This window comes from Chrysemys picta, chromosome 1 (assembly GCF_011386835.1).
Source record: "Chrysemys picta bellii isolate R12L10 chromosome 1, ASM1138683v2, whole genome shotgun sequence".
Taxonomy (NCBI): Eukaryota; Metazoa; Chordata; order Testudines; family Emydidae; genus Chrysemys; species Chrysemys picta.
The window spans coordinates 312,626,642-312,649,744 of NC_088791.1; the positions used below are offsets into that span (position 1 = coordinate 312,626,642).

The 23,103-nt window shown below is 45.6% G+C and overlaps 1 protein-coding gene across 16 annotated transcripts in view; it reads left to right on the plus strand.

Annotated features, from left to right (window-relative positions):
* Positions 1–23,103, plus strand: part of SACS (sacsin molecular chaperone) — a 250,637-nt gene that overhangs the window by 139,924 nt on the left and 87,610 nt on the right. For 9 of the 16 annotated variants that reach the window (XM_065594803.1, XM_065594784.1, XM_065594795.1 and 6 more), the window contains 2 exons: positions 348–898; positions 21,949–22,099. In XM_065594803.1, the coding sequence (XP_065450875.1) occupies positions 876–898; positions 21,949–22,099 (174 nt within the window). In that variant the 5' untranslated portion in view covers positions 348–875. Of the gene's footprint in view, positions 1–347; positions 899–21,042; positions 21,347–21,449; positions 21,717–21,948; positions 22,100–23,103 lie in introns of those variants that run through there. The other 7 variants (XM_065594838.1, XM_065594862.1, XM_065594881.1 and 4 more) reach the window with 5 other exon arrangements.

Consider the following 23,103-nt stretch of genomic DNA (forward strand, 5'->3'; position numbering starts at 1 on the left):
GTTTATTCCAAGGGCAAAACAACTCTTCAAAAGTATTCTGCCCAAAACCCTTCATGGGGCTCTTAGGTTCTTTTCCAGCACATAATGAGGCAGAGGGAGAAAGTGAAAACCTGCCTCTTAGTCAGTATACTTACAGTAGTGTGTGTGGGGAGAAAAAGGCATAGCTCTGTTTCTGCCCTCCACGTGCTTGCAAGTACTGTAATGCACAGGGTCATTTATAATTAGAAACATGACTCACTAGGAAATGCAGCTATGTCCTCAGAGGAAACGACTTTTTCATGCCCTTCAGTTTAATTCCTCTCCATATTAATGTCACTCTCCTCTCTCATTTCTTTTTCTTCTTTCAGGACTCGAGAGCTGATGTTAAGAAGTGGCTGCTAGCAGACCAGAAAGCTAAGACAGGGCAGACTTTGGTTCCAACATTGTCTCGGCTTCCTGTAAAAAGAAGGAAAAGGAAAACGGAAACAACATCTTTCACATTCTCACTCTCTCTCCACAAAATGGACAAAAATCAGTTACAGAAGAAAATGGTGTGAATTCAGTTAAAGTTGCAGAAAGAAACCAAGATCTCTGTGCTTGCCAAGTACCATTGTTGCTGAAAATGAGACAAGCAAGCATGCTGAACAACTGAGAGCAGGAGGTTTGACAAGGAATCTGGATAAAGAGCAGTCAGTCAGAAGCACAGCCACATTTCGGAGATAAGGGATGGAGTGAACAGTGAGTGGGGTTTCATAAGATTGGGCTTTCTGGAGTGCATTTAAAGAGAAAGAGACGACGACACTCAAGCAGAGAAGATAAAAAAATAATTTGTTTAATTTATAAATTCAATGTCTGCTTCATGTTCTTAGCAGGAAAAGATCACATGAAAAAAGAGGATGGAGACCAAGGATAAGATCAGGTAAATGAGTTAACCATTGTGAAATACTTTGATTAGAATAAGGTGGCTATCAAAGCTCCTGATGTTGCTCATATTCTCATTGGCTTCAAGTGGGAGCAAGATTGCCTGAAATGGACCTGGAGTTTATCAAAAGGTGCAGTTCATAAAGGTAAAATGAAGTGCTTAAAAATTACACTATAATGTTGAAGGGCCATATTGTGATCCCTTTATTCATGTTAGTTAGTAGTTACTCATGTGAGTACTTCCACTGAAATCAATGGCATACCTTATGTGCGTAGCTGCTCACCACTATGAGTAATAGAATCACAATCTGACCTTAAGTTCTCAAGTTACTTACAGAATCCACATTTAGCTTAAGCATTTAGACAAATATATTTGAAAATAAGGAAGATGAAAATAATTTTGCTGCTTCACTTACTGCACCTGGCAAGGCCTGAATTCAATGTTCTGTTTTCCTTGCTACCAGCTAAAGCAGGGGTGGGCAAACTTTTTGGCCTGAGGGCCACATCTAGGAATAGAAATTGTATGGCGGGCCATGAATGCACAGAAAATTGGGGTTGGGGTGCGGAAGGGGGTGAGGGCTCTGGTTGGGGGTGTGGGCTCCAGGGTGGGGCCAGAAATGAGGAGTTCAGGGTGCGGGAGGGGGCTCTGGGCTGGGGCAGAGGAGTAGGGTGTGGAGGGGGGGTGAAGGTTCCAGCTGGGGGTGCAGGCTCTGGGGTGAGGCTGAGGAGTTTGGGGTGTAGATGGGAGGGGGATCAGGGCTGGGGCAGGGGGTTGGGGAGCGGGAAGTGGTACAGGGTCTGGCTGGAGGTGTGGGCTCTGGGGTGGGGCTGGGGATGAGGGGTTTGGGGTGTAGGAGGGTGCTCCTGGCTGGGATTGAGGGGTTTGGAGGGTGGGAGGGGGATCAGGGCTGGGGCAGGGGGTTGGGGCATGGAGAGAGGCTCAGGGGTTCAGGCTCCAGGTGGGGCTTACCTCAAGCAGTTCCTGGAAGCAGCAGCCATTTCCCCACTCTGGCTCCTATGTGGAGCCACGGCTAGGCAGCTCTGCACGCTGCCCCGTCCGCAGGCACCACCCCTGCAGCTCCCATTGGCTGCAGTTCCCGGCCAATGGGAGCTGCGGGGGCGGTGCTTCGGGTGGGGGCAGCGTGCAGAGCGGAGCCCCCTGGCTGCCCATACACATAGGAGCTAGAGCGGGGCCATGGCTGCTGCTTCCGGAAGCAACGTGGAATGGCCCCCGACCCTGCTCCCCGGCTGGAGCGGCAGAGTGGGGCTATGCCGCTGCTTTTGGGAGACGCGTGGAGTGGCTCCCGACCCTGCTCCCCAGCTGGAGCACCAGAGCAGGACAAGCCCCAGACCTCACTCCCCAGTGGGAGCTTGAGGGCCAGCTGAAAATGGCTGATGGGCCGGATAGAGCATCTAAACGAGGCCTTTGAGACCACAGCAGTTAATTTAATATTTACTTGCCCTGTGAGATGTTATTTGAAATGGTCTTGCTGTCCGTGGGTGGAATTCACCCCTTGATGGTAGGCCCATGCAAGGCTCTTCTTCCCTCTGCTCTGTGGAATCCCCTTGATGTACCTGTGCAGTGCGATTCAGGCAGATGGATGTGCAGGATCTACAGAGCAGCCACTGCACATTCTGTCCACTTGAGCGGTGAACTCTGCACTGACATGGAATATGCCATTGCAGAGAGGAAAAGTGAAAGTTGGTCAGGGTCCCCTGCATGGACTGGGTCATTATTTGAGTCCACAGGCTGAAATGGTAGCCCTGGAGGGGCTGAGCTGAAGCCTTGTAGCCTACCCTGGGGTTGTGTGGGTTGATGTCCTCTCCAAACTCCACACAGGCAAACCACACAGACTTGATTATGTCGACTTTATGCATGACTTGAGAATTCTACCCTAAAAACAAGTTATTTGATTTCTCAATTAATGGTGGATCAGAAAGGAGTGAGAAATGATTCTTATTAATGTTGTGGTTAGTCTGATTTTACTTTGTTCCTAGTTTTATATTTCAGTTTTAATTTTTTTATACTTTATTTTTTGTTTGCGTATGTATTTTTTCACAGTTAATTATGATTATTTGTTGTTTCCTTTTGAACTCTGTAAAACTTTAGTGGAAATGATATATTCTTCAGTATTAAGTGATTAAGTCAAAATCAAAAATTGTCTATCCCTCATTAATCTGATCCGCAAGAAATAGAGAACAAAGCCTTTCAAATACAAAGCTTGTACATCTAGAAATATCCCCAGCCTTCTAAACTGACACCAAGGACTGAAACAGAGCCACATCTCCAAGGCCCTACAATTCCCTGTCCTGAACAGCATCCCTAGGGCAGGAGTTTATCCCTCCATATGACCTTACGAGAGGGAGAGATATTCAAGTTTTGGCCATCCGTAGGTAATTTTAAAAATCAGATAAGAGGTGCTTTCTCCATCCTAGATCCTAGAAAGAGTGGTGGTGTGGGGGCCTTTTTTCCTTGGTTGCTGCAGTGTGGTGAAGCTCTCTAAACTTTCTCCTCCCTCCAGTTACTGTTATATGTAGAGTCTCAGGTAAAATGAAGGAAAGAAAATGGATATCAGTGTTCAAACATTTGAGAATCCAAAAAAAAAAAAAAAAGAAAGAGGAAACTTATCTTTTATCTTTGACATTTAAGACTAAAAAATTGATGTCAGAGGTCACTGGGTTGTCTGAACAATGTTGCGAATTCTGTGGTTTGGCTGTGGAGCAAGGGTTACTTTTGCACATGCAGGCTGGTTACGAAGAGAAAAGGATATCTGAGACAGTACAGCAGGGGTGGGCAAACTATGGCCCACGGGCCGGATCTGGTCCACCAGCCATTTAAACCGGCTCTCGAGCTCCCACTGGGGAGCTGGGTCTGGGGCTTGCCCCGCTCCGGCGCTCCAGCTGGGAAGCAGGGTCGGGGATCGCTCCATGCATCTCCCAGAAGCAGCGTCATGGCCCCGCTCCAGCCAGGGAGCAGGGTTGGGGGCTACTCCACACTGCTTCTGGAAGCAGTGACATGGTCTTGCTCCTACGTGCAGGGGCAGCCAGGGGGCTCCACTCTGCATGCTGTCCCTGCCCCAAGCGCCGCCCCCGCAGCGCCGATTGGCTGGGAACTGTGGCCAATGGGAGATGCAAGGACGGCATCTGCGGACGGGGCAGTGCGCAGAGCCGCCTGGCTGCGGCTCCGCGTAGGAGCCGGAGCGAGGCCATGTCACTGCTTCCAGAAGCAGTGTGGAGCAGCCCCCAACCCTGCTCCCCGGCTGGAGTGGGACCATGCCGCTTGAGGTAAGAGCTGCCCGGAGCCTGCACCCCTGAGCCTTTCCCTGCCCCCCAACTCTCTGCCCCAGTACTGATCCCCCTCCCGCCCTCCGAACCCCTTGGTCCCAGCCCAGAGCACCCTCCTACACCCCAAACTCCTCACCCCCAGCCCCACCCTAGAGCCCTCACCCCCCACCCCCGCACTCTACTCCCCCGCCCCAGCTTGGAGCACCCTCCCACACCCTGAACTCCTAATTTCTGGCCTTACCCTGGAGTCCACACCCCCAACCAGAGCCCTCACCATCTCCCGCACCCCAACCCCAATTTGCTGAGCATTCATGGCCCGCCCCTGCACTACAGACATCCTGGGCCACAGCATAAGCACTTATTTTGATTCAGTGTCAAAAGGTATTAATTGTAGTCTTCTTTCTCTAGTTCAGGGTGGTTAATTGGCTTGGTGCCTCTACAGTGAAACGAGGTCACCTCTTCATTTTTCAGAGAGGATTTAATTTCCCTTGGATAAGGCTTTTTTACATGATGAGTGTGTGACCTAGCTGCAGTGTCTCCCAGGTTTCCTTTGGCTTGAGGAGTAGGTTTCATACTCATTAGTGCTTGTTTTTCAGTCTGAAAGATGACTTTTTTCATGCTAAAGACAGGGCACATGCTTCACTTTTGCATGCAGAGTAAATGACTCAATCTGTATTGCTTGAGAGCAGATTTCTGCATCACATATTATCATGTTGTCAATAATTTTTAATTCTGTACCTCAGCCTGAAGTACACAATGGACACTAATAAATTATTAAATTAGGGACCTTGTACCACTGAGATGATAAATAACCAGTAATATCAATTATATAATGAATGCCATTCTTCCTGCTCCTTGCAGGTTCTGTGCAGTTTATGCTTTTATGTACATTTATGTTTAAAAGAGCTTCCATTAGACTATTTTTGCATTTTTCAGGATTCCCACTGGAGTCTCTTTCCTTTTTTTTATTCTACTTTTAAGCAATTTTAATTGCTGCAAAAAATAAAAAAGTCAATCTTAAAGATTTTAGTACAGTATTTTACCAGATTTTCTACTTTGATAAAGTATGGATTTATCAGGCAGCAACTGAAACAATATCTATATGTTCATAATTACAATTATGTGTCAGCTATTCAAACTTGTGTATCTAAAGTTAGGCATATAATGCCCCAATCCTGCACTGCTCGGGACAGATAGACCCCACCCCCCGCACCCACATGGAACCCCTTTGATGACTTTGCATGGACATAGGGATTTCCCAGTGTGGAACACTTTGAAGGATCAGGACCTATATCTATATTTAAATGTCTAAATCAGCACTTAGGCACCTACAAGTTTTAGATGTACTTGGTGGAAAGAAGGGATGGTTTCATGGTTAAGGCACTGGAGTGGGACTCAGGAAAATTGGGTTAAATTTCTGGGGGGAACAGGGGGTTGAATGGGGGCAGGGGTCCCGGGGGAGGCAGTCAGGAAGGAGGGGGGGTTGGATGGGGTGGCAGGGGGCAGTCAGGGGCAGGGGTTCCGGGGGCATTCTGGGGACAAGGAGCAGGTGTGTGTGGCTGGGGCAGGGGTCCTTGGGGGGCCGTCAGGGAAGAGGGGGGGTTGGATGGGGCAGGATTCCCGGGGGGAGGGGCAGATAGGAGGTAGGGGCCGGGCCACAACCCCCTCCCCTAACCAGCCCTCCATACAATTTACGAAACCCGATGTGGCCCTGAGGCCAAAAAGTTTGCCCGCCCCTGCTCTAGGAGATACTGCAATACATATAATAATGATAAGTAGAGATTTCAAGACTAATTTTAGGCTTTCAACTCTTAAAGCTGTCCCTACATTGTATATATTTGGTACTATCAAGTTATATTTAGTGTGGTGGGATCCCAGTTCCAAACGCCCCTTCACAAACCATCAGAGGCTCCTCTACTTAAATAAAAGAATCAAATAAAAGAAACTTCCTTCTCAGAAGGGCCTCATTTAATAGTCTTAGGGCTTGTCTTCACTGCAGATAGCTTGAGGTATAGTTCAAGCATTGCCTCTAACCTGACTCCCATCCGCATACAAAAATCTCTAGCTCGAGTTATGTGGTGCCTACACTCGAGCCAGCTGGCCTATAAGGGGTGTGGTTTGAAGCTTGAGTGCTGCTGTCACTCGAGCTAGTAATACGGTGAGGATGCTGCTACAGGATACGTAAAACTCTTCAGAAGCCTTATCTTCACTGCTAAAAAAGGTGTATTTTTTACATTGGGGTAATTGACACACATGAGCTGCTGTCCTGAAGTAAAAACTTAATAAAGGCAGGGCCTTTAGTTTTACCATGAGGTAAACAGCTCTTTGCTCCTGGTGTTGACCTTGGTGAGTTTGAGGGGCCACACTGGAGAGCTGCACATACCCCATGCCCAATAAACTAGAGCTGCAGGCACATGTGTTTGGCACTAGGATTTCTGGAGCTATATCCCAGGGTTCTTTGCACCTCACCAACTGGAGATGCTCTATGTATTGGTGTGTGGTGTATTATGGGAGAACTTGTCTGTCCTTGCTGGATAGCAAGTGGTTTTAGCCCATCACATTTAGCGGAGGCTTTTCTGGCTCTGCACATTCCTCATAGCCCATTCCAGCTAGGGAACAAGCAATAGATTTGTTGGATGAGCTGATCCATGGGTGAACTTTTTATGCAATGGAATAGATGTTCAGTGAGACTCTGGGTGGCATTTCAGGAGCAGTTTCTGAAACACGGAAGATGGCGGGACTTATAGGGCGATTCATTCATGGCAGACTGGACAGACATGGTACTTGCTGCAGTTGCCATACATTCTGCTTCTGGTGCAGGAGAAGATCGAACTCGCACAGTGTGGTGGGAACCACATTGTCATAGAGATCTGGGATGACCAGCAGTGGCTCTAGAACTTCCACATGAGGAAGGAGACCTTCAGGGAGTTGTGTGAGGAGCTTGCCCTGACTCTCTAGTGCCACAACGCTCAACTTAGGGAGGCCTTACTAGTACAGAAGCAAGTTTCAATTGCCCTCTGGAGGCCGTTGCAAAGCAGTTTGTTGTTGGAAAGTTAACTATCAGGGTTGTGATAATGGAGGTCTGTGAGGTGATTAATCCTGTGAAATAATAGCTGGCTTTAAAAGAATGGGGTTCCCCTACTGGGCTGAGGCTATTTTGATGGCACAGGTGCCCATAATTTTCCCACCAGAGGGAGCAAGCAAATATGTGTATAGCAAAGGGTTTGAATCCCTGCTTCTTCAGGCCTGGGTTGACCACTGAAGCAAATTCATGAACACCAATACGGGAAGTACCAAAGGGTACATGATGCCAGGTGATGAGGAGATCTGACATTTACATGCTGGGACAAAGAGGGACCTTATTCCTTCTTAATGTTGTTATCAAGAGGGTGTTGGTGCCCATTACTTATTTTGGGAGACCCCTCCTACGCACTTCTGCCATGGCTCATGAAACCATACTCTGACATCAGAGGACCTGCCACAGGAAGTTTCATTGTGGGATCGTGGTGGATTGCACATTTCACAAGCTGAAGGCAAGATGGCACTTGCCTACAAAACCATTTGGATTTCAGTGTGGCTGACTGCGGCCATATGATTGTGGCCTGTTGCACTCTGCAAGGATAAAGGCGAGTATGTTTGCATGGTGTGGATTCAAGACACTAATGGTTTGCATACCCAGTATCGGCAACCAGAAAGTGCACTGATCACTTGGGCTGGGTCCAGGCAGGCAAGGGAAATAAGTGATGCCTTGTGTGCCTGCATGCTTGCACCACAAGCTGGTGTGAATGAGCTATGATGCTGTAATGGGGCCTGTAATGAGGTGATGATTTGAACAGTTTTGATCAACCTGTAATCAATTTTTATTGCTGTATTATACAACTGTCAACTTGTTACAGGTTTTATGCCACTATAGGTTTTGTGGTCAAGTATCAGGGGGTAGCCGTGTTAGTCGGTATCTACAAAAACAACAAGGAGTCTGGTGGCACCTTAAAGACTAACAGATTTATTTGGGCATAAGCTTTCATAGGTAAAAACCTCACTTCTTTAGATGTATAGAGTGAAAGTTACAGATGCAGGCATTATATACTGACACATGGAGAGAGGGAGTTACTTCACAAGTGGAGAACCAGTGTTGACAGGGCCAATTCAATCAGGGTGGATGTAGTCCACTCCCAATAATAGATGAGGAGGTGTCAATTCCAGGAGAGGAAAAACTGCTTCTGTAATGAGCCAGCCACTCCCAGTCCCTATTCAAGCCCAGATTAATGGTGTTAAATTTGCTAATGAATTTTAGTTCTGCTGTTTCTCTTTGAAGTCTGTTTCTGAAGTTTTTTTATTCAATGATAGTGACTTTTAAATCTGTAATAGAATGACCAGGGAGATTGAAGTGTTCACTTACTGGCTTATGTATGTTACCATTCCTGATGTCCGATTTTTGTCCATTTATTCTTTTGCGGAGGGACTGTCCGGTTTGGCCAATGTACATGGCAGAGGGGCATTGCTGGCACATGATGGCATATATAACATTAGTGGATGTGCAGGTGAATGAGCCCTTGATGGTGTGGCTGATGTGGTTGGGTCCACTGATGGTGTCGCCAGAGTAGATATGGGGACAGAGTAGGCAACGAGGTTTGCTACAGGGATTGGTTCCTGGGTTGGTGTTTCTGTGGTGTGGTGTGTAGTTGCTGGTGAGTATTTGCTTCAGGTTGGTGGGTTGTCTGTAAGCGAGGACTGGCCTGCCTCCCAAGGACTGGCCTGCCTCTGAGAGTGAGGGATCATTTTCCAGGATCGGTTGTAGATCGTGGATAATGCGCTGGAGAGGTTTTAGCTGGGGGCTGTATGTGATGGCCAGTGGTGTTCTGTTATTGTGCTTGTTGGGCCTGTCCCGTAGTAGGTGATTTCTAGGTACCAGTCTTGCTCTGTCAATCTGTTTCCTCACTTCCCCAGGTGGGTATTGTAGTTTTACGAATGCTTGATAAAGATCTTGTAGGTGTTTGTCTCTGTCTGAGGGGTTGGAGCAAATTCGGTTGTATCTTAGGGCTTGGCTGTAGACAATGGATCGTGTGATGTGTCTTGGATGGAAGCTGGAGGCATGTAGGTATGTATAGCGGTCAGTAGGTTTCCGGAATAGGGTTGTGTTTATATGACCATCACTTATTTGCACTGTAGTGTCCAGGAAGTGGATCTCTTGTGTGGACTGGTCCAGGCTGAGGTTGATGGTGGGGTGGAAATTGTTGAAGTCCAGGTGGAATTCTTCAAGGGCCTCCTTTCCGTGGGTCCATATGATGAAGATGTCATCAATGTAGCGCAAGTAGAGGAGGGGCACTAGGGGACGAGAGCTGAGGAAGCGTTGTTCTAAGTCAGCCATAAAGATGCTGGCATACGGTGGGGCCATGAGGGTACCCATAGCAGTGCCTCTGACTTGAAGGTATAAGTTGTCCCCAAATCTGAAGTGGTTGTGGGTGAGGACAAAGTCACAAAGCTCAGCCACCAGGCGTGCTGTGGCCTCATCAGGGATACTGTTCCTGACAGCTTGTAGTCCATCCTCATGTGGAATATTGGTGTAAAGTGCTTCTACATCCATGGTGGCCAGGATGGTGTTTTCAGGAAGATCACCAATGCATTGTAGTTTCCTCAGGAAGTCGGTGGTGTCTTGAAGATATCTGGGAGTGCTGGTAGCATAGGGTCTGAGGAGAGAGTCCAATAGCCAGATAATCCTGCTGTAAGAGTGCCAATGTCTGAGATGATGGGGCGTCCAGGGTTTCCGGATTTATGGATCTTGGGTAGCAGATAGAATACACCTGGTCGGTGTTCTGGGGGTGTGTCCATGTAGATTTGTTCCCGTACTGGAGCTGGGAATTTCTTGAGCAGATGGTGTAGTTTCTTTTGGTATTCCTCAGTGGGATCAGAGGATAGTGGCCTGTAGAATGTGGTCTTGGAGAGTTGCTCATTATGACTACAGCACCTCCTTTGTCAGCCCTTTTGATGATGATGTCAGAGTTGTTTCTGAGGCTGTGGATGGCATTGGATTCTGTACGGCTGAGGTTATGGGACAAGTGATGTTGTTTGACCACGATTTCAGCCTGTGCCCGTCTGCGGAAGCACTCTGTGTAGAGGTCCAGTCTGTCATTTCGACCGTCAGGAGGAGTCCACGCAGAGTTCTTCTTGTAGTGTTGGTAGGAGGGTTCCTGTGGGTCAGTGCACTGTTCAATAGTGCGTTGAAAATATTCCTTGAGTCGGAGACGACGAAAGTAGGCTTCCAGATCACCGCAGGACTGTATCGTGTTCGTGGGGATGGTGGGACAGAAAGAGAGTCCCCGAGATAGGACAGACTCTTCTGCTGGGCTAAGTGTGTGGTTGGAAAGACTACATCCACCCTGACTGAATTGGCCCTGTCAACACTGGTTCTCCACTTGCGAAGTAACTCCCTGCTCTCCATGTGTCAGTATATAATGCCTGCATCTGTAACTTTCACTCTATGCATCTGAAGAAGTGAGGTTTTTACCCACGAAAGCTTATGCCCAAATAAATCTGTTAGTTTTTAAGGTGCCACCAGACTCCTTGTTGTTTTTATAGGTTTTGTGGGTTTCGTGTGATGTGTGAGATTTTGCAACTTAATTAAAAATTTATGAAACAACTTCCTAGGTCCATCTTCCTTTACAAGAACCCACACAGCAACCTGTTGTACAACCAAACCAATTTATTAACCAAACAACTGAATAAAAAAAAAGTTAAACCATTACAGGCGTAATAGCTTCCTCTTCACAAGTAGGAAGTATCAAGTGTGCAGTGTGAAGAGAAGTGTACGTGTGTCTGTGCAAAACATTCAAAACCAGAGTAAAACAATGAAATTGTATGAACCCCAAACTCCAAGCCTCACAAGTCAGTCTCACTGGAAGTGGAAGCAGCTGTCTGTAGATCTCCTCCTATTCTCCTTCCCTCTGGCAGAATGTGTTGCCTGGTTTGCATGTGGCTGCAAAGGATTGTATGGGGCTGTAGATAGCATGGGGATGGAGAGCACAGGTACATTTGTCCACTCCAGTTCATAGAGTTGTCAATGACTCAGCCAACCCTAGAGTTTTCCAGTGCCTGCACTGGCTGCAGGATGTGATACCATGGGGGAGATTCTGTGGGCATCGGTGAAGCTGTCAAAGGGCGCAGCTGTGGAGTTGGTACTGGAGCTGGCAGCTGCACCCTGTTGGTCACCAAGTTGATCAGCCTTTCCATGAGCAGAAGGTCCTGTCCTCTATTCCTCTGCTCTTCCTTGAGGAGTTTGTTGAGCAGTCTCTCCTCCCTTTGCATGTCCTGTTCCTCTTTCACACTCTGGAGCTCCAGGTACTCTTCACTTGTGCAGACCACACCACCAAACATCTCATCCTTGGCCCTCTTGTGTTTCCCCTGCTTCTGGACAGTCCTGTCCTCCAGAGTTCTGGCTCAGAAGGTTGGTCCACCTAAGGTGAAAATGCTTGCCAAGACAATGAAGGAGCATATTTTTTTCTTTGTCATTGTGGTACAGGGAGGAAGGAGAGGAAAGAATCCCCCCACTTCACATTCTGCATCAATATAAAGCCAGATTGCAACTTTTTATTATTTTGGAGTGCTTCTCTTACTTCTTTATGCATTGTCTTGTTCATAACCTCCTGCTAACATAGGCAGTCCATGGACTCACTGTGGTAAGAATTATATATTAATTTATTTTTTAAAATTTGTGTTTGGCTGAGGGAGGATGGGGTGAAATTGTAAAAAGGGCACTGTTACCAGAATTGATTCTGACAATGTTTCAGACCGGAGAAACCCTAGGAGACATAAATATTTCAGAAGTACCAAAATGGAAAAAGGAAGTTGTCCAGGCTAGTGGTGGGATCCCATCTGTTTATGAAAAGGAGATTTTTTAGTATGTGGTACTGAGCAGCATATCAACAGGGGGAAAGGTTTAGTAAATTACCATGGTTGCCCTAGCAAGTTTGCCCTGTCCAGGAATCTGACTGACTAACTAGAGTTCCAATTTCTTGAAAATTTTTCAAGCATCATCTGTCAGGAGTGGAGGGAAATTAGAGTGAACATTAACAGGATGCTACACTAAGATGCAGAGGCTTGGTAGCATCAGTGTGGATTCTCCTGTGCTGTCCCCCACCATAGACCAGGACCCAGGTAGTGTCCTGCAAATGGAAAGAATTAAAAGGACAAGGACTGAGGTCCTAAAGGGACTTTACCACTTTGTACAAGTCCAAGGGACTTATAATCCATGATGTCTGGGAAAGTGCTCTGCTAATCAAGGTATAACTCTATATCATTAGTGTGACCGAGTTACAGAAGAGCAGTAGTTGCAAAGTTATGCACTCATTTCTCTTAGGTTTGTAACCCTTTAATTGTTTTGCATTTTTTTAAATGAAGATAGGCTGAAAGAGTCGCTAGTTATGTGTTTTAATTTTTTTCCCTTCACTTGGCATTCTTCTTGGATCACACATGCTGATGGGAAGGAACAAGAAGAAAGTAGGTTATGGAAAAGTTATCGCTTCATTGTGACGGGATCCCCGAGGTACAACCGTGGGACTGTGGGACACTGTGCCCCCTTAACTCACTGTTCTGGGTTGTCTCTAACAATGCCTTACTGGTGACAAGCAGCAAACCCCTCCAGGTGCTGTTACCACTTGGTACAACCACATTTGGAACCCCACACCCAGCTAGATTGCATGAATGATCCCAGAGTCACTCACGAATCACATAGAGAAAGGCACCAGCCAAATCCCCCCAAGCACCCAGCCTTGTACCTCAGGAATATACCATCTTGCACTGCTCAAGACCCTTTCTTGAGCAATGCAATTTTATGTATTGGTTCACCAGTTCATCAATGGAAAGGGGACGTACACCACCCTTTGTAACCTGAGCAGATTTACCAAGCACGTCAGTCAAACTAACTGGTAAGGATAAACATTAAAATAAGTTTATTGATTACAAATAGATAGTTTTTAAGTGATTATAAGTGATAGGCAAAAAGTCAGAGTAGTTACCAAAAGAAAATAAAAGATAAAACGCAGTCTAAATTCTCAACCTTATTAGACTAAGCAATATCTGGACTAAGCAGTTTTTCTCACCCCACTGGATACTGCAGGTTGGGTACAGTCTTTCATACACAGGCTCTCCCTGTTAGCCTTGGGACCACTCTCCTCAGCTCCAGTGTTCTCGTTGCCTTCAGCGTAGGTGGGGGAAGAGACAGGACAAACCATGGAGCCTCTGTCCTCTATTTTACATCCTCATTCTATGTGCTTGGAGAAAACAAGTCCAGGTATGTCTGGTGGGCATTGCTGAGTCACCAGGCAAGGTTGAGCAATTCCTCTGTCATGGCCTTATGCAAGTTAGTCATTGAATTGTAACTCCTTTGCTGGACAATGGCTGCTGATGATTGTTCGACACCTATCCAGGCATTGGTTAGCTCCCTTGTTTTTTCTGAGGAGCTAATATCTGGACGGTTTCCTAACTTACAGCATATTTTAGTGACAACCAACCACACAATCTTATAATAACAACAACAACACACTTTTATGGGGGGAGGGATAGCTCAGTGGTTTGCGCATTGGCCTGCTAAACCCAGGGTTGTGAGTTTAATCCTTAAGGGGGCCACTTAGGGATCTGGGGCAAAATCAGTACTTGGTCCTGTTAATGAAGGCAAGGGGCTGGACTCAATGACCTTTCAGGGTCCCTTCCAGTTCTAGGAGATAGGATATCTCCATATATTACAATTATAACTTCATATGCACTAATAATATACATATTTGGATAGAACAATGTCTTTTAATAGCTCATAGCCTTTCCCATAATACCTTACATGGCATACTTTGTATGAAATATCACAATTATATACAAATGATGAATATGGGGGTTACAGATGTGTTCCCCTGAGGTATAGAGTTCACATTCACCCTCAGTCGAAGCAAAACACACTCTATTGCATGCACCATCCTCCATAATGATAGTTTTTTTGAGCATAACCTGTAAATCCCTCTCTCTTAAAAGCACATTTTTCATCATGACAATAACAAATATGGCAGGTAACACTTACCAGGCTTCAGTTCAGATACTGACCCTGTGCTGCATACTCTCCAGGCTGTTCCCTAGGTCCAGCTGCAAAAATAGACCCTCAATGTCCACAAGCCCAACAGGTCAAACTCTGCTGCCTGTTCCTGGGACTGAGACTCTACCATCATCTCATCTGCTGCTACCCCCCATACCCCTCTTCCGCCAGGCTGAAAACAAGGCCATCCGAGTTCAGGAGCATGTCAGAGGTGATAGTGGGCTCTGTGCTTGGGGCAGTGGCAACCCTGGTCAAGCTGCTCATAGCAGCAGTGAACACTAACGTTGCCAAACCTGCCATTTCCAGTCTTGACCTTGTGGGATAGCTGCTTCATCTGCTCCCTGTACTACCCAACAGTCTGGTGGATGCCCACATCTCCCAGTATCTTTGAGATAGTCTCATAGAGATGTATATTTTTGGAGCTCCTTTTATGATCATGGTCTGGAGGCTTTTTGCACATGAGGTTAATTCGAACTCCCATGTGCTCCTCCAGCCAGCTAACAGCATGCTAGCATCTTCTGTGGAAGATGGAGCTGAACTGAATTGTTCAGAAACTAGAGCAGGATGTTGAAAATGAAATAAATTCCAAGCAAGGTTATGTGAATTGGCAGGTAGCAGTGCATAGAGGGTGACTCTGAAGCAAGTAGGCAGAAGGGCCAGAAGATACAGATACAGGAAATTGTGGGAATGGCATGGCTTTGAGTGGGGATGATACAGGAGTTTGGAAAAAAATGCACAGCACAATATGTGGCAAGCCTGCAGTGTAGACCTACTTTTGAAGTAATAACAGAAGGGGTCATTTCGCGGCTGTTATTATCATAGAAAATGGGCCTGAATAATACTTTGTATTATAGACAGGAAATGTATGCTAGCTACACTACTTGCAGCACTACAATCTCTCCCAAAACAATATTCCAAAGAGCAATTTATGAAATTATTTTTATCCTCCATTCTGGTAGTTTGCTCTTTTGCATAATTTGGAACATCAAGTCTTTTTTACTAGTTGTTTGTTGTTGTTTGAGCTTATTTGAATAAATAAACCTCGTGATTTTCAGCAATTTAATATTTGTTATGGAGATACATTAACTGCTCCATAGTTAGGGCTGCACATAGTTCCTCCCCTGTGGGCCTTAAAAAACTTTGAGAGCTTTTTGTCTGTCAATGTATGTTAGGGTCAGAGCTGAAAGTAAGTTTTTGCTCAGAAACTCACTAGAAGGTTTTTATTTTTTTATACTGATTTGTGCCCCGTTGCTCTGCTTTTTATTTTGTACACCGGTAGTAAAGTGAAACAAGATTTATGATCTCTTAAACACTCTCCACTGGTATTTGTAATCTGCCATCAAGGAGGTAGCTTATGTTAAAATATAAATAGTTATTGCTCCCTTGTCAGTTATATGTAACTGAGACAACAAAAACCATGTAGTGGAAAGGAAAAACTACTGCTAGCCATTGCCCTTAAATCTTTTTATTATTATTATTCTTTGTAGTAGTAGTACTTCTAATGCATCCGTACTTTTAGTATTTGGGCATGGATACATGCATTTAGAAGTGCATCAGCTCCCTAAAGGAAGAGGAACAAAGCTTCCACCTTCATTATATATTTTATTAGTGCCACAACCACTTAGAAGTGGCTCAGCATCTGAATGTAATGGAACCATATGATGATATGATGAGTGCATGCAGACTAGGAATATTGATTACACATAAAATGGAGTAACCCATAATAAATGTTTTCAGTAAAAAGATTTAAATTATGTAACAAACCCGGTAAAAGCCAGAAACCTTATTTAAATCAGACATTTTCACAACCCAGACTCTGTCCTTTATTATTAAAAGTAAATATACCACAAATATAATCTTCCATTCTTTTTTTTCTTTAAGAAAATGAGCTTTCTCGTTTGTTTGCTGTTATTGAAGCAGTTCAAGTAAGGCATAACTTAGATCCAAATTCTGCCTTCATGCATCTTCTCTTCCACCTTAACTGCAGTCAGTTGGGATCCACAGCGAACAAATAAGGGCAGAATTTAGCCTATAAATGATCTGGCTTTGTATAATCCAAACTAATGGTTTGATTGCAACTTTTTCCAGTTTTTTCCCTAAAAAGAGTGTGCATGTGTCATCAGAGAGTGGTAGATTTATTCTCAGGCTTCTTGAAATTAGATTAGTAAATATGGTACTATAGTTTGCTGTTCAGTAAAGCATAAGCCAGACAAAGATTTCACTGATTAGTACAGTCAGTCATCTCTAGTTAATTTGAAATGTTTAAACATTCTAATTTAAAAAAAAAATGCTGTTATAAATACTTAAGGAATTGGCTTAGAAATTAGGTATAAAACAAATATGCAATGCTTACTGTGTTTTAAAAGGTTTTAATTTTGTTAGTAGTGCATTGTCTTAAATCTAAAAGTGGTTGTTGAGTCATTGTTACTTGCCTGCTAGCACTGCAGAATCTTAGCAGCTGCAGTTGCATATCTTTTACTGCAGTACGCTTCCTGTTGAATTAGTAACCCAATAATATTTGACAAAGAGTCCCGTGGCACCTTATAGACTAACAGAAGTATTGGAGCATAAGCTTTCATGGGTGAATACCCACTTTGTCAGTCGTCTGACAAATACTTCAATACTCCAATACTTCTGTTGGTCTATAAGGTGCCACAGGACTCTGTCGCTTTTTACAGATCCAGACTAACATGGCTACCCCTCTGATACTTGACACCAATAATATTTGTTTCTATGGCCCCATTCACTCTTCCTTTCCTCAGACTCCTTCCCATCTGTTTCTGCACAGTAATATCCCTTCTTGCTTATGGAAGGGACTCACATCTTCCAATGCAGCAAACCTTGCCAATGTTCACAGTTGTTCCAGATGAGTATGAATATGCTTAGTCATTTTGAAATCTACAGTTTTCTATTTTCAAGGAAATGGCCATTCTGAGGATTGCTTTCATTTCATTTTATAGCAATATGACAACATTGCAGAGGGCTCTATATATTTTGCATTCATACTCTACGACTTTGTTTCCACATATCTTGATTGTGTTTAACATCTCCCAATTTCTATAGCACTGGCCAAGCAGAACTCCTTTTTTATAGCCACCCAGTCTTAAAGGAAATGTTCTCTTACATATTTATTTTGAAAATTAAAGTGCTGTTCTACTTTGAAAAGTGATTGTAAAAATGCCATTCTGGGATTTTTGTGTTTTATTATCTCAATAATTTCCAAGTCAACTGTACTCAGTTTAGAAGTAAAAAGATGTTTCTTTTAAATGCCACTCCTGGAGAATTCACTCTGGGTTGTGAGAGTCAAATGGGTTCTTTCCTTCTCATATAATATATGATCATCAGTAATAAAGGTTCTGCAAACCAAATTTTACTTATGTGACCCATTATCTTCAATGGGTTTGCACAGTGCAATGATTTAGTAAACGATTTTGTTGATGGTACACAAGGAGTAGAATTCCATACCCTCTTCCAAAGCTGTGTTGTCTCTGCAGTGCTAACAGAAATAAAAACCAGTAAAAAATTATTTTTGTCACTAAAATCAGAAGATAGTATTGAGTACATACCAGGAGTACTTCTGAGTCAGAAGGTACAATTTTTATACAGTCACTTTTCAGGGATGATTCACTATTTAAAGATGTCTACCCATTGTTACATTTCAGGGAAAAAGAGTTAATCAATCATTATTGCTAACACGCAAAAAGATAAGGAGCTTGGTTACAGATAACTGAATTAGCAAAAAGAGCTAATTAACTAATTTGTATCTCCCTAACACCAGATGAACTGTACCAATTCATGGATGAAGACTTGTCATTTCTGAAGCAAACTTCAAATCCAAGCTGTTTCCTGAGAACACTAACCAACTGTATTCCTCATAAGCAAATGCATTAACATTCTAGATCTTGACATGCTTTTTCATAGCTCTTTCTCTTCGTGTATTTTTGCCCTTCAAGAGCCAGGATATCTCCAGGCTGATGCTGCCTATACATCTTTCTTCTGGGTGAGGGCTCATGGTCTGTTGATGGGGATCACGGAGGATGTCTAGTAACCTTTGGCTGCCTAAAATAATGAGGCTAGATGGTTAATGAGTGTTTGAAGGAAATGGAAAGAGGTGGAGAAAAGGGAACATTTGAGGGAAAATGGAGTATGAGGAGAAGAGGAGTGATAGAGGGAAAATGAGAGGCAATGGAGAATGGGAATAGAAACTGGAAGGTTATTGTCCATAAACATTCAGGGGCAGTGAAGTGAGACAAAAGCTGGGAAATGAGGCCCCACATTGTGATTTTTGTTGCACAAGTGAGTGTCCCTTATTGCCCTTCATTTTGGGAATGTGTGCTCCACACCATGGAGCTGGCATGCTGAGAAGTGTATAAGAATTCAAAACCACTGTGAAATAAGTCAGTGTCATTTCATTTTACAGATGGGTAAACTGAGGGACAGGGAGGTTTAAGTGACCTTTTTCAAGATCTATGCCAGTGTCAGAGCTAGGAACAGAATTTAGAAGTTCTGCAGTGCCCTGCTCCAATCATGAGATAACACTGTCATTCCAATACTAAAAATCTACAACAGGAAAGTATATCTACCATAAAGAGATTATTTTATGTATATTGCACTATAAGTATCAGCTTGTGTCAATGAAAGCATTATAAAATTGGCCATGCTTCGCTAGCAATTTTGTCTGTCCTGTTCGTTGCTTTGCTTCTCTTATTTAAAAAAATGCATAAAAACAACTAGCTGATGACACCAATATTCTTACAAAGCAGTAGAATTGTTGCAGATTTTGTACAAGACTTAAAATTGAGATTCTGAGTACTTGTGATCAGTCCATATCCCATGGCAATTTACATGAGTAGGTCTTTGTTAACTAAAGTGTCCTAGACAAATTCCACCTCAGGGAATTACATTCCACATATGTAAGTTACATCAACTTACATACTGTCCACACCGTGCTATGTTGGCGGAAGATCCTCTCCCACTGACACAGTTTCCGCCTCTCGCAGAGGTGGAGTAATTATGCCGACAGGAGATTGCTCACCCATCCGCATGCCACGTCTTCACCAGACGTGCTACAGCAGCGCAGCTACATCAGTGCAGCCTAAAGGGGCCTAAATTTGCTGGATATGGCCACCAAAGATTCTCTCTTTTCCAAGGGGCTTCCCTGGGTAGTGTAGAGCCAGCGTAGCAGCTCTATGCCATTCACTTATAAATAAAGCTATGATTTTGTCATGGAGATCGCGGAAGTCATGGAATCTGTGACTTCCAAAGACTTCCATGACTTCTGCCCTGGTGGCTGGGAGTTGCAGGGTCCCGCCGCCTCCTGCAGCGGCAAAGAGCTGTGAGGTACTCCTGCCACCTGAGGCAGCGGGCCTCCAAGCTCCCAGACGCCGCAGACAGGGTGGGTACCCCGTAGCTCTTGTCTGCTGTGGCAGCAGGGGGACCCCCCGCAGCTCCCTTCACTGCAGCAGGGCCATGGGACCCCTGCAGCCCCTGGCCGCCATGGGGTTACAGGGGGACTCCCGCAGCTCCCCACTGCGGTGGTGGCAGGGGGATTCCCGCAACTCCCCACTGGTGGAGAGGGGGGAGGGGGACCCTGGAGCTCTGAGCCCCCACGGGTGGTGGGGACCCCAGAGCTTCCAGCCACCCCGCAGCTGCCTAGTCCCTTCCCATTTTATCATGGATATTTTTAATAAAAGTCAGGGGCAGGTCATGGGCTTCCATTAATTTTTCTTTATTGCCTGTGACCTGTCTGTGACTTTTACTAAAAATATCCATGACAAAAATCGTAGCCTTACTTATAAGCCTTTCACTGTAGGGGTCTTGACTAGAGTATTGTTGCACTCTGGCTTTTCTTGATTGCTGGAACAGCCTCTTGAGGCTGGTCTAACATATGCTTCAGGCTGGCCAAGGATATGAGATAAAGTGACCTTTGCCACCCCTCCTCACCTCTTTCCACTTCATATACTGAGTTTATGTTTGTCAGAACTGATAATCAGATATGCTTCTACAGATACAGATGAAGAGTACTGTATTTAACTTGTGTATACATTATAGATTCTTTTGAGGAGGGGGATTTTAAAATGTTGCAGGCTCTCTCACTCTGGGAATTGTAAAATTTTTTGCAGCATGTATTACAGTCTGTGGGAATAAGGAGGATTTTGCCCTGTATCATATTGTGTTGGGATGGAATGGGTTGGGGGAATTTTGCTGTCTGTGTTTGCAGTGTTGCAGCGTTTTGGGATGGGAAGAAGTTGGTTTTGCTGGATGGGTTGCAGTCTGTTGGGTAGGGAATTTTGGTGTACATGTGCTAGTCGTCTGTAGGAATAAAGAGGATTTTGCTGCATGTGTGTGTCAGACTGCGGGGACAAGTGGGGCATTTTGCTGTGTTGTGTCTGTGTGTGGAACGGGGAAGATTTTGCTGTGTGTGTCACAATCTCTGGCGGCAGGGGATTTTGCTGTGTGTGTCACAATCTGTGGGGATGGGGGAGGATTTTGCTGTGAGTTGTAGTCTGTGGGGATGCAGGGAGTTGATGGTGAGTTTCAAGTCTGTGGGAATGGGCGAAGACGCTGCTGTGAGTGTTGCTGTCTATAGGGATGGAGGAGAATTTTGTGGTGTGTGTCACAGTCTGTAGGAATGGGGAGGATTTTGCTCTGTGGGTGTGTGAGTCTGTGGCGACGGGGAGGGGGTCTAGTGTAGTGTGTGGGGGGGGGGAAGGAGGAGGATCCTGTTGTGTGAAGTGTGTGTGTCACTGTCGGCCCGGGGAGAGGAGCCGTTTGTCTCCCGCGAGGGCAGTTCCCTGTCCTCGGTAGCCTGGTTTCCCTTCACAGCGGGAGGAGGTTGGTGTGACAGCCGCTTCCCCTGCAGAGATCTGTGTTGGCCCGTCCCCGCTGGGGGCCGCCCGTGCTCAGTCCCGCCCCCTGGCCATGTGTGGAGCCGCGGCGCCGCGTGGGGGACAGGGCCCGGCGGGTGCCGCAGCTAACGGTTCTTTGTGCCCGGGGCCGCTGGGCGCGAGCGTGGCGGGTTCGAGCTGTCACTGAGCGGCGGACGCGCCCGGCCGCTTCCTCGCTGAGTGACCGCGGCCGCGGGGGGATGTGAGTGCGGGGCAGGGCGGTGGGTCTGCGGCACGGGGCGGGAGTGGGAGGCGGCTCCCGGAGCGGGGCCCTCCGGCCGGGTTCCGCTTCGGCGACTCCTCCCCGCCCGAGCGCGGCGGCGGCTGTCGCAGCCTCACAGGGGGCAGGGAGCGCTCGGGATCCCCGGAGCCTTCGCCATGCCCGTCACCCCACCCGTGCCTCCAAGGCCAGCGGGTCCTGTCCCGGTCAGAGCTTCATCCTCTCTCCCGAGAAGCGGCGTCTTTGCCTGCAAGGGCCCCGCCTGTCGGTGCCTCCCTGCGGCTCAGCGCTTGTGGGGGAAGCCCAGGCTGATGCTGCCTGGCTGAAGAGCTGGAGGATGTAGGGTGACTAGGTAGCAAGTGTGAGAAATCAGGACACTTTTGGGGGGGCGGGGGTATTGTTGAGTATACAAGACAAAGCCCCTAATATTGAGACGGTCCTGATAATCGCGAGATGTCTGGTCACCCTAGGGGCGAGGTGGGACCTTTCCCTCGCTCCCCCAGCTGGGCACGGGTGAGCTAGTGACAGCGGGAGCTCTCTCCTCTCACCTCCCACCCTGAGCTCCTCTGCCTTGTGTTCCGCAGGTTGGCCAGGGTGACCCTGCTCCATGACTGCCTGGGCTGCAAGACATTCGAGGTGCCACCTTCTGCGGCTGTCGGACACCTAAAGGCATTAATTAATTCAGAAACCGGGTTTCCTGTCGCTGAGCAGCAGTTGTGGCACCTTGGGAGAGAGGTGAGTGTCCTTCTGTGACCTGTGACTGGCTGCCAGACTGATAAACCATTTACACGTTGCCTTGGAAGCATCCCTGCTTTCCCTGATGAAGACAATGCAGAGTTGAAATGTTTAAAGCATTAAATATAATACACCTATACCTTGATATAATGCGACCTGATATAACACGAATTCGGATAGAACATGGTAAAGCAGCGCTCGGGGGGGGGGAGCTGCGCATTTTGGCGGATCAAAGCAAGTGGTATAAGTGATATAACGCAGTTTCACCTATAACACAGTAAGATTTTTTGGCTCCCAAGCACAGCGTTATATCGGGGTAGAGCTGTATGTGCATGCATGAAGTAGCCTATTGCAAGGAAAGCATTGAGATAGTTGTTGATGATTATTTATATTAGAGGAGCATCTGGAGCAGGGTGGATTTGATTTAAACCAAATTGATTTAAATCATGATTTAAATCACTAGTCAGAAAAACTCGATTTAATCATGGTTTTCTACATAAAAGTGCATTCTTGTTGGTTGTTATAACCTTAATACATATTCTTCACAACTCAGAGATAGATGTAGGTTTCATTTTTAGAAGGTACACACTAAACATTTTTTAACAATGATTTATTTTGAAAACTTTTCAGATTAGTTTTACAGCTATATCAGAAAATGAATGATTGTTTGATTATTTCATTTACCAAAGGTAATTGAAGCAGATATTTATGAAGTCATTGGGAGGTGAACTATCTCCAGTTCAACAGATTAATCATTAATATTTGGAGGATTTTCTTGCCATGCTGTATTAGGAGGAGAACATCACCAGACATAGACATTTAAATTTTTTTATTTAACTAAAACAACAACGTTAAGTATTCTGGATTTTTTTCTTCAACAGCAAACTGTCTGGAGATGTTCTAAAAATAAAACCTACATCTATCTCTGAGTTGTGAAGAATATGTATTAAGGTTATAACAACCAACAAGAATGCACTTTATGTAGAAAACCATGATTAAATCGA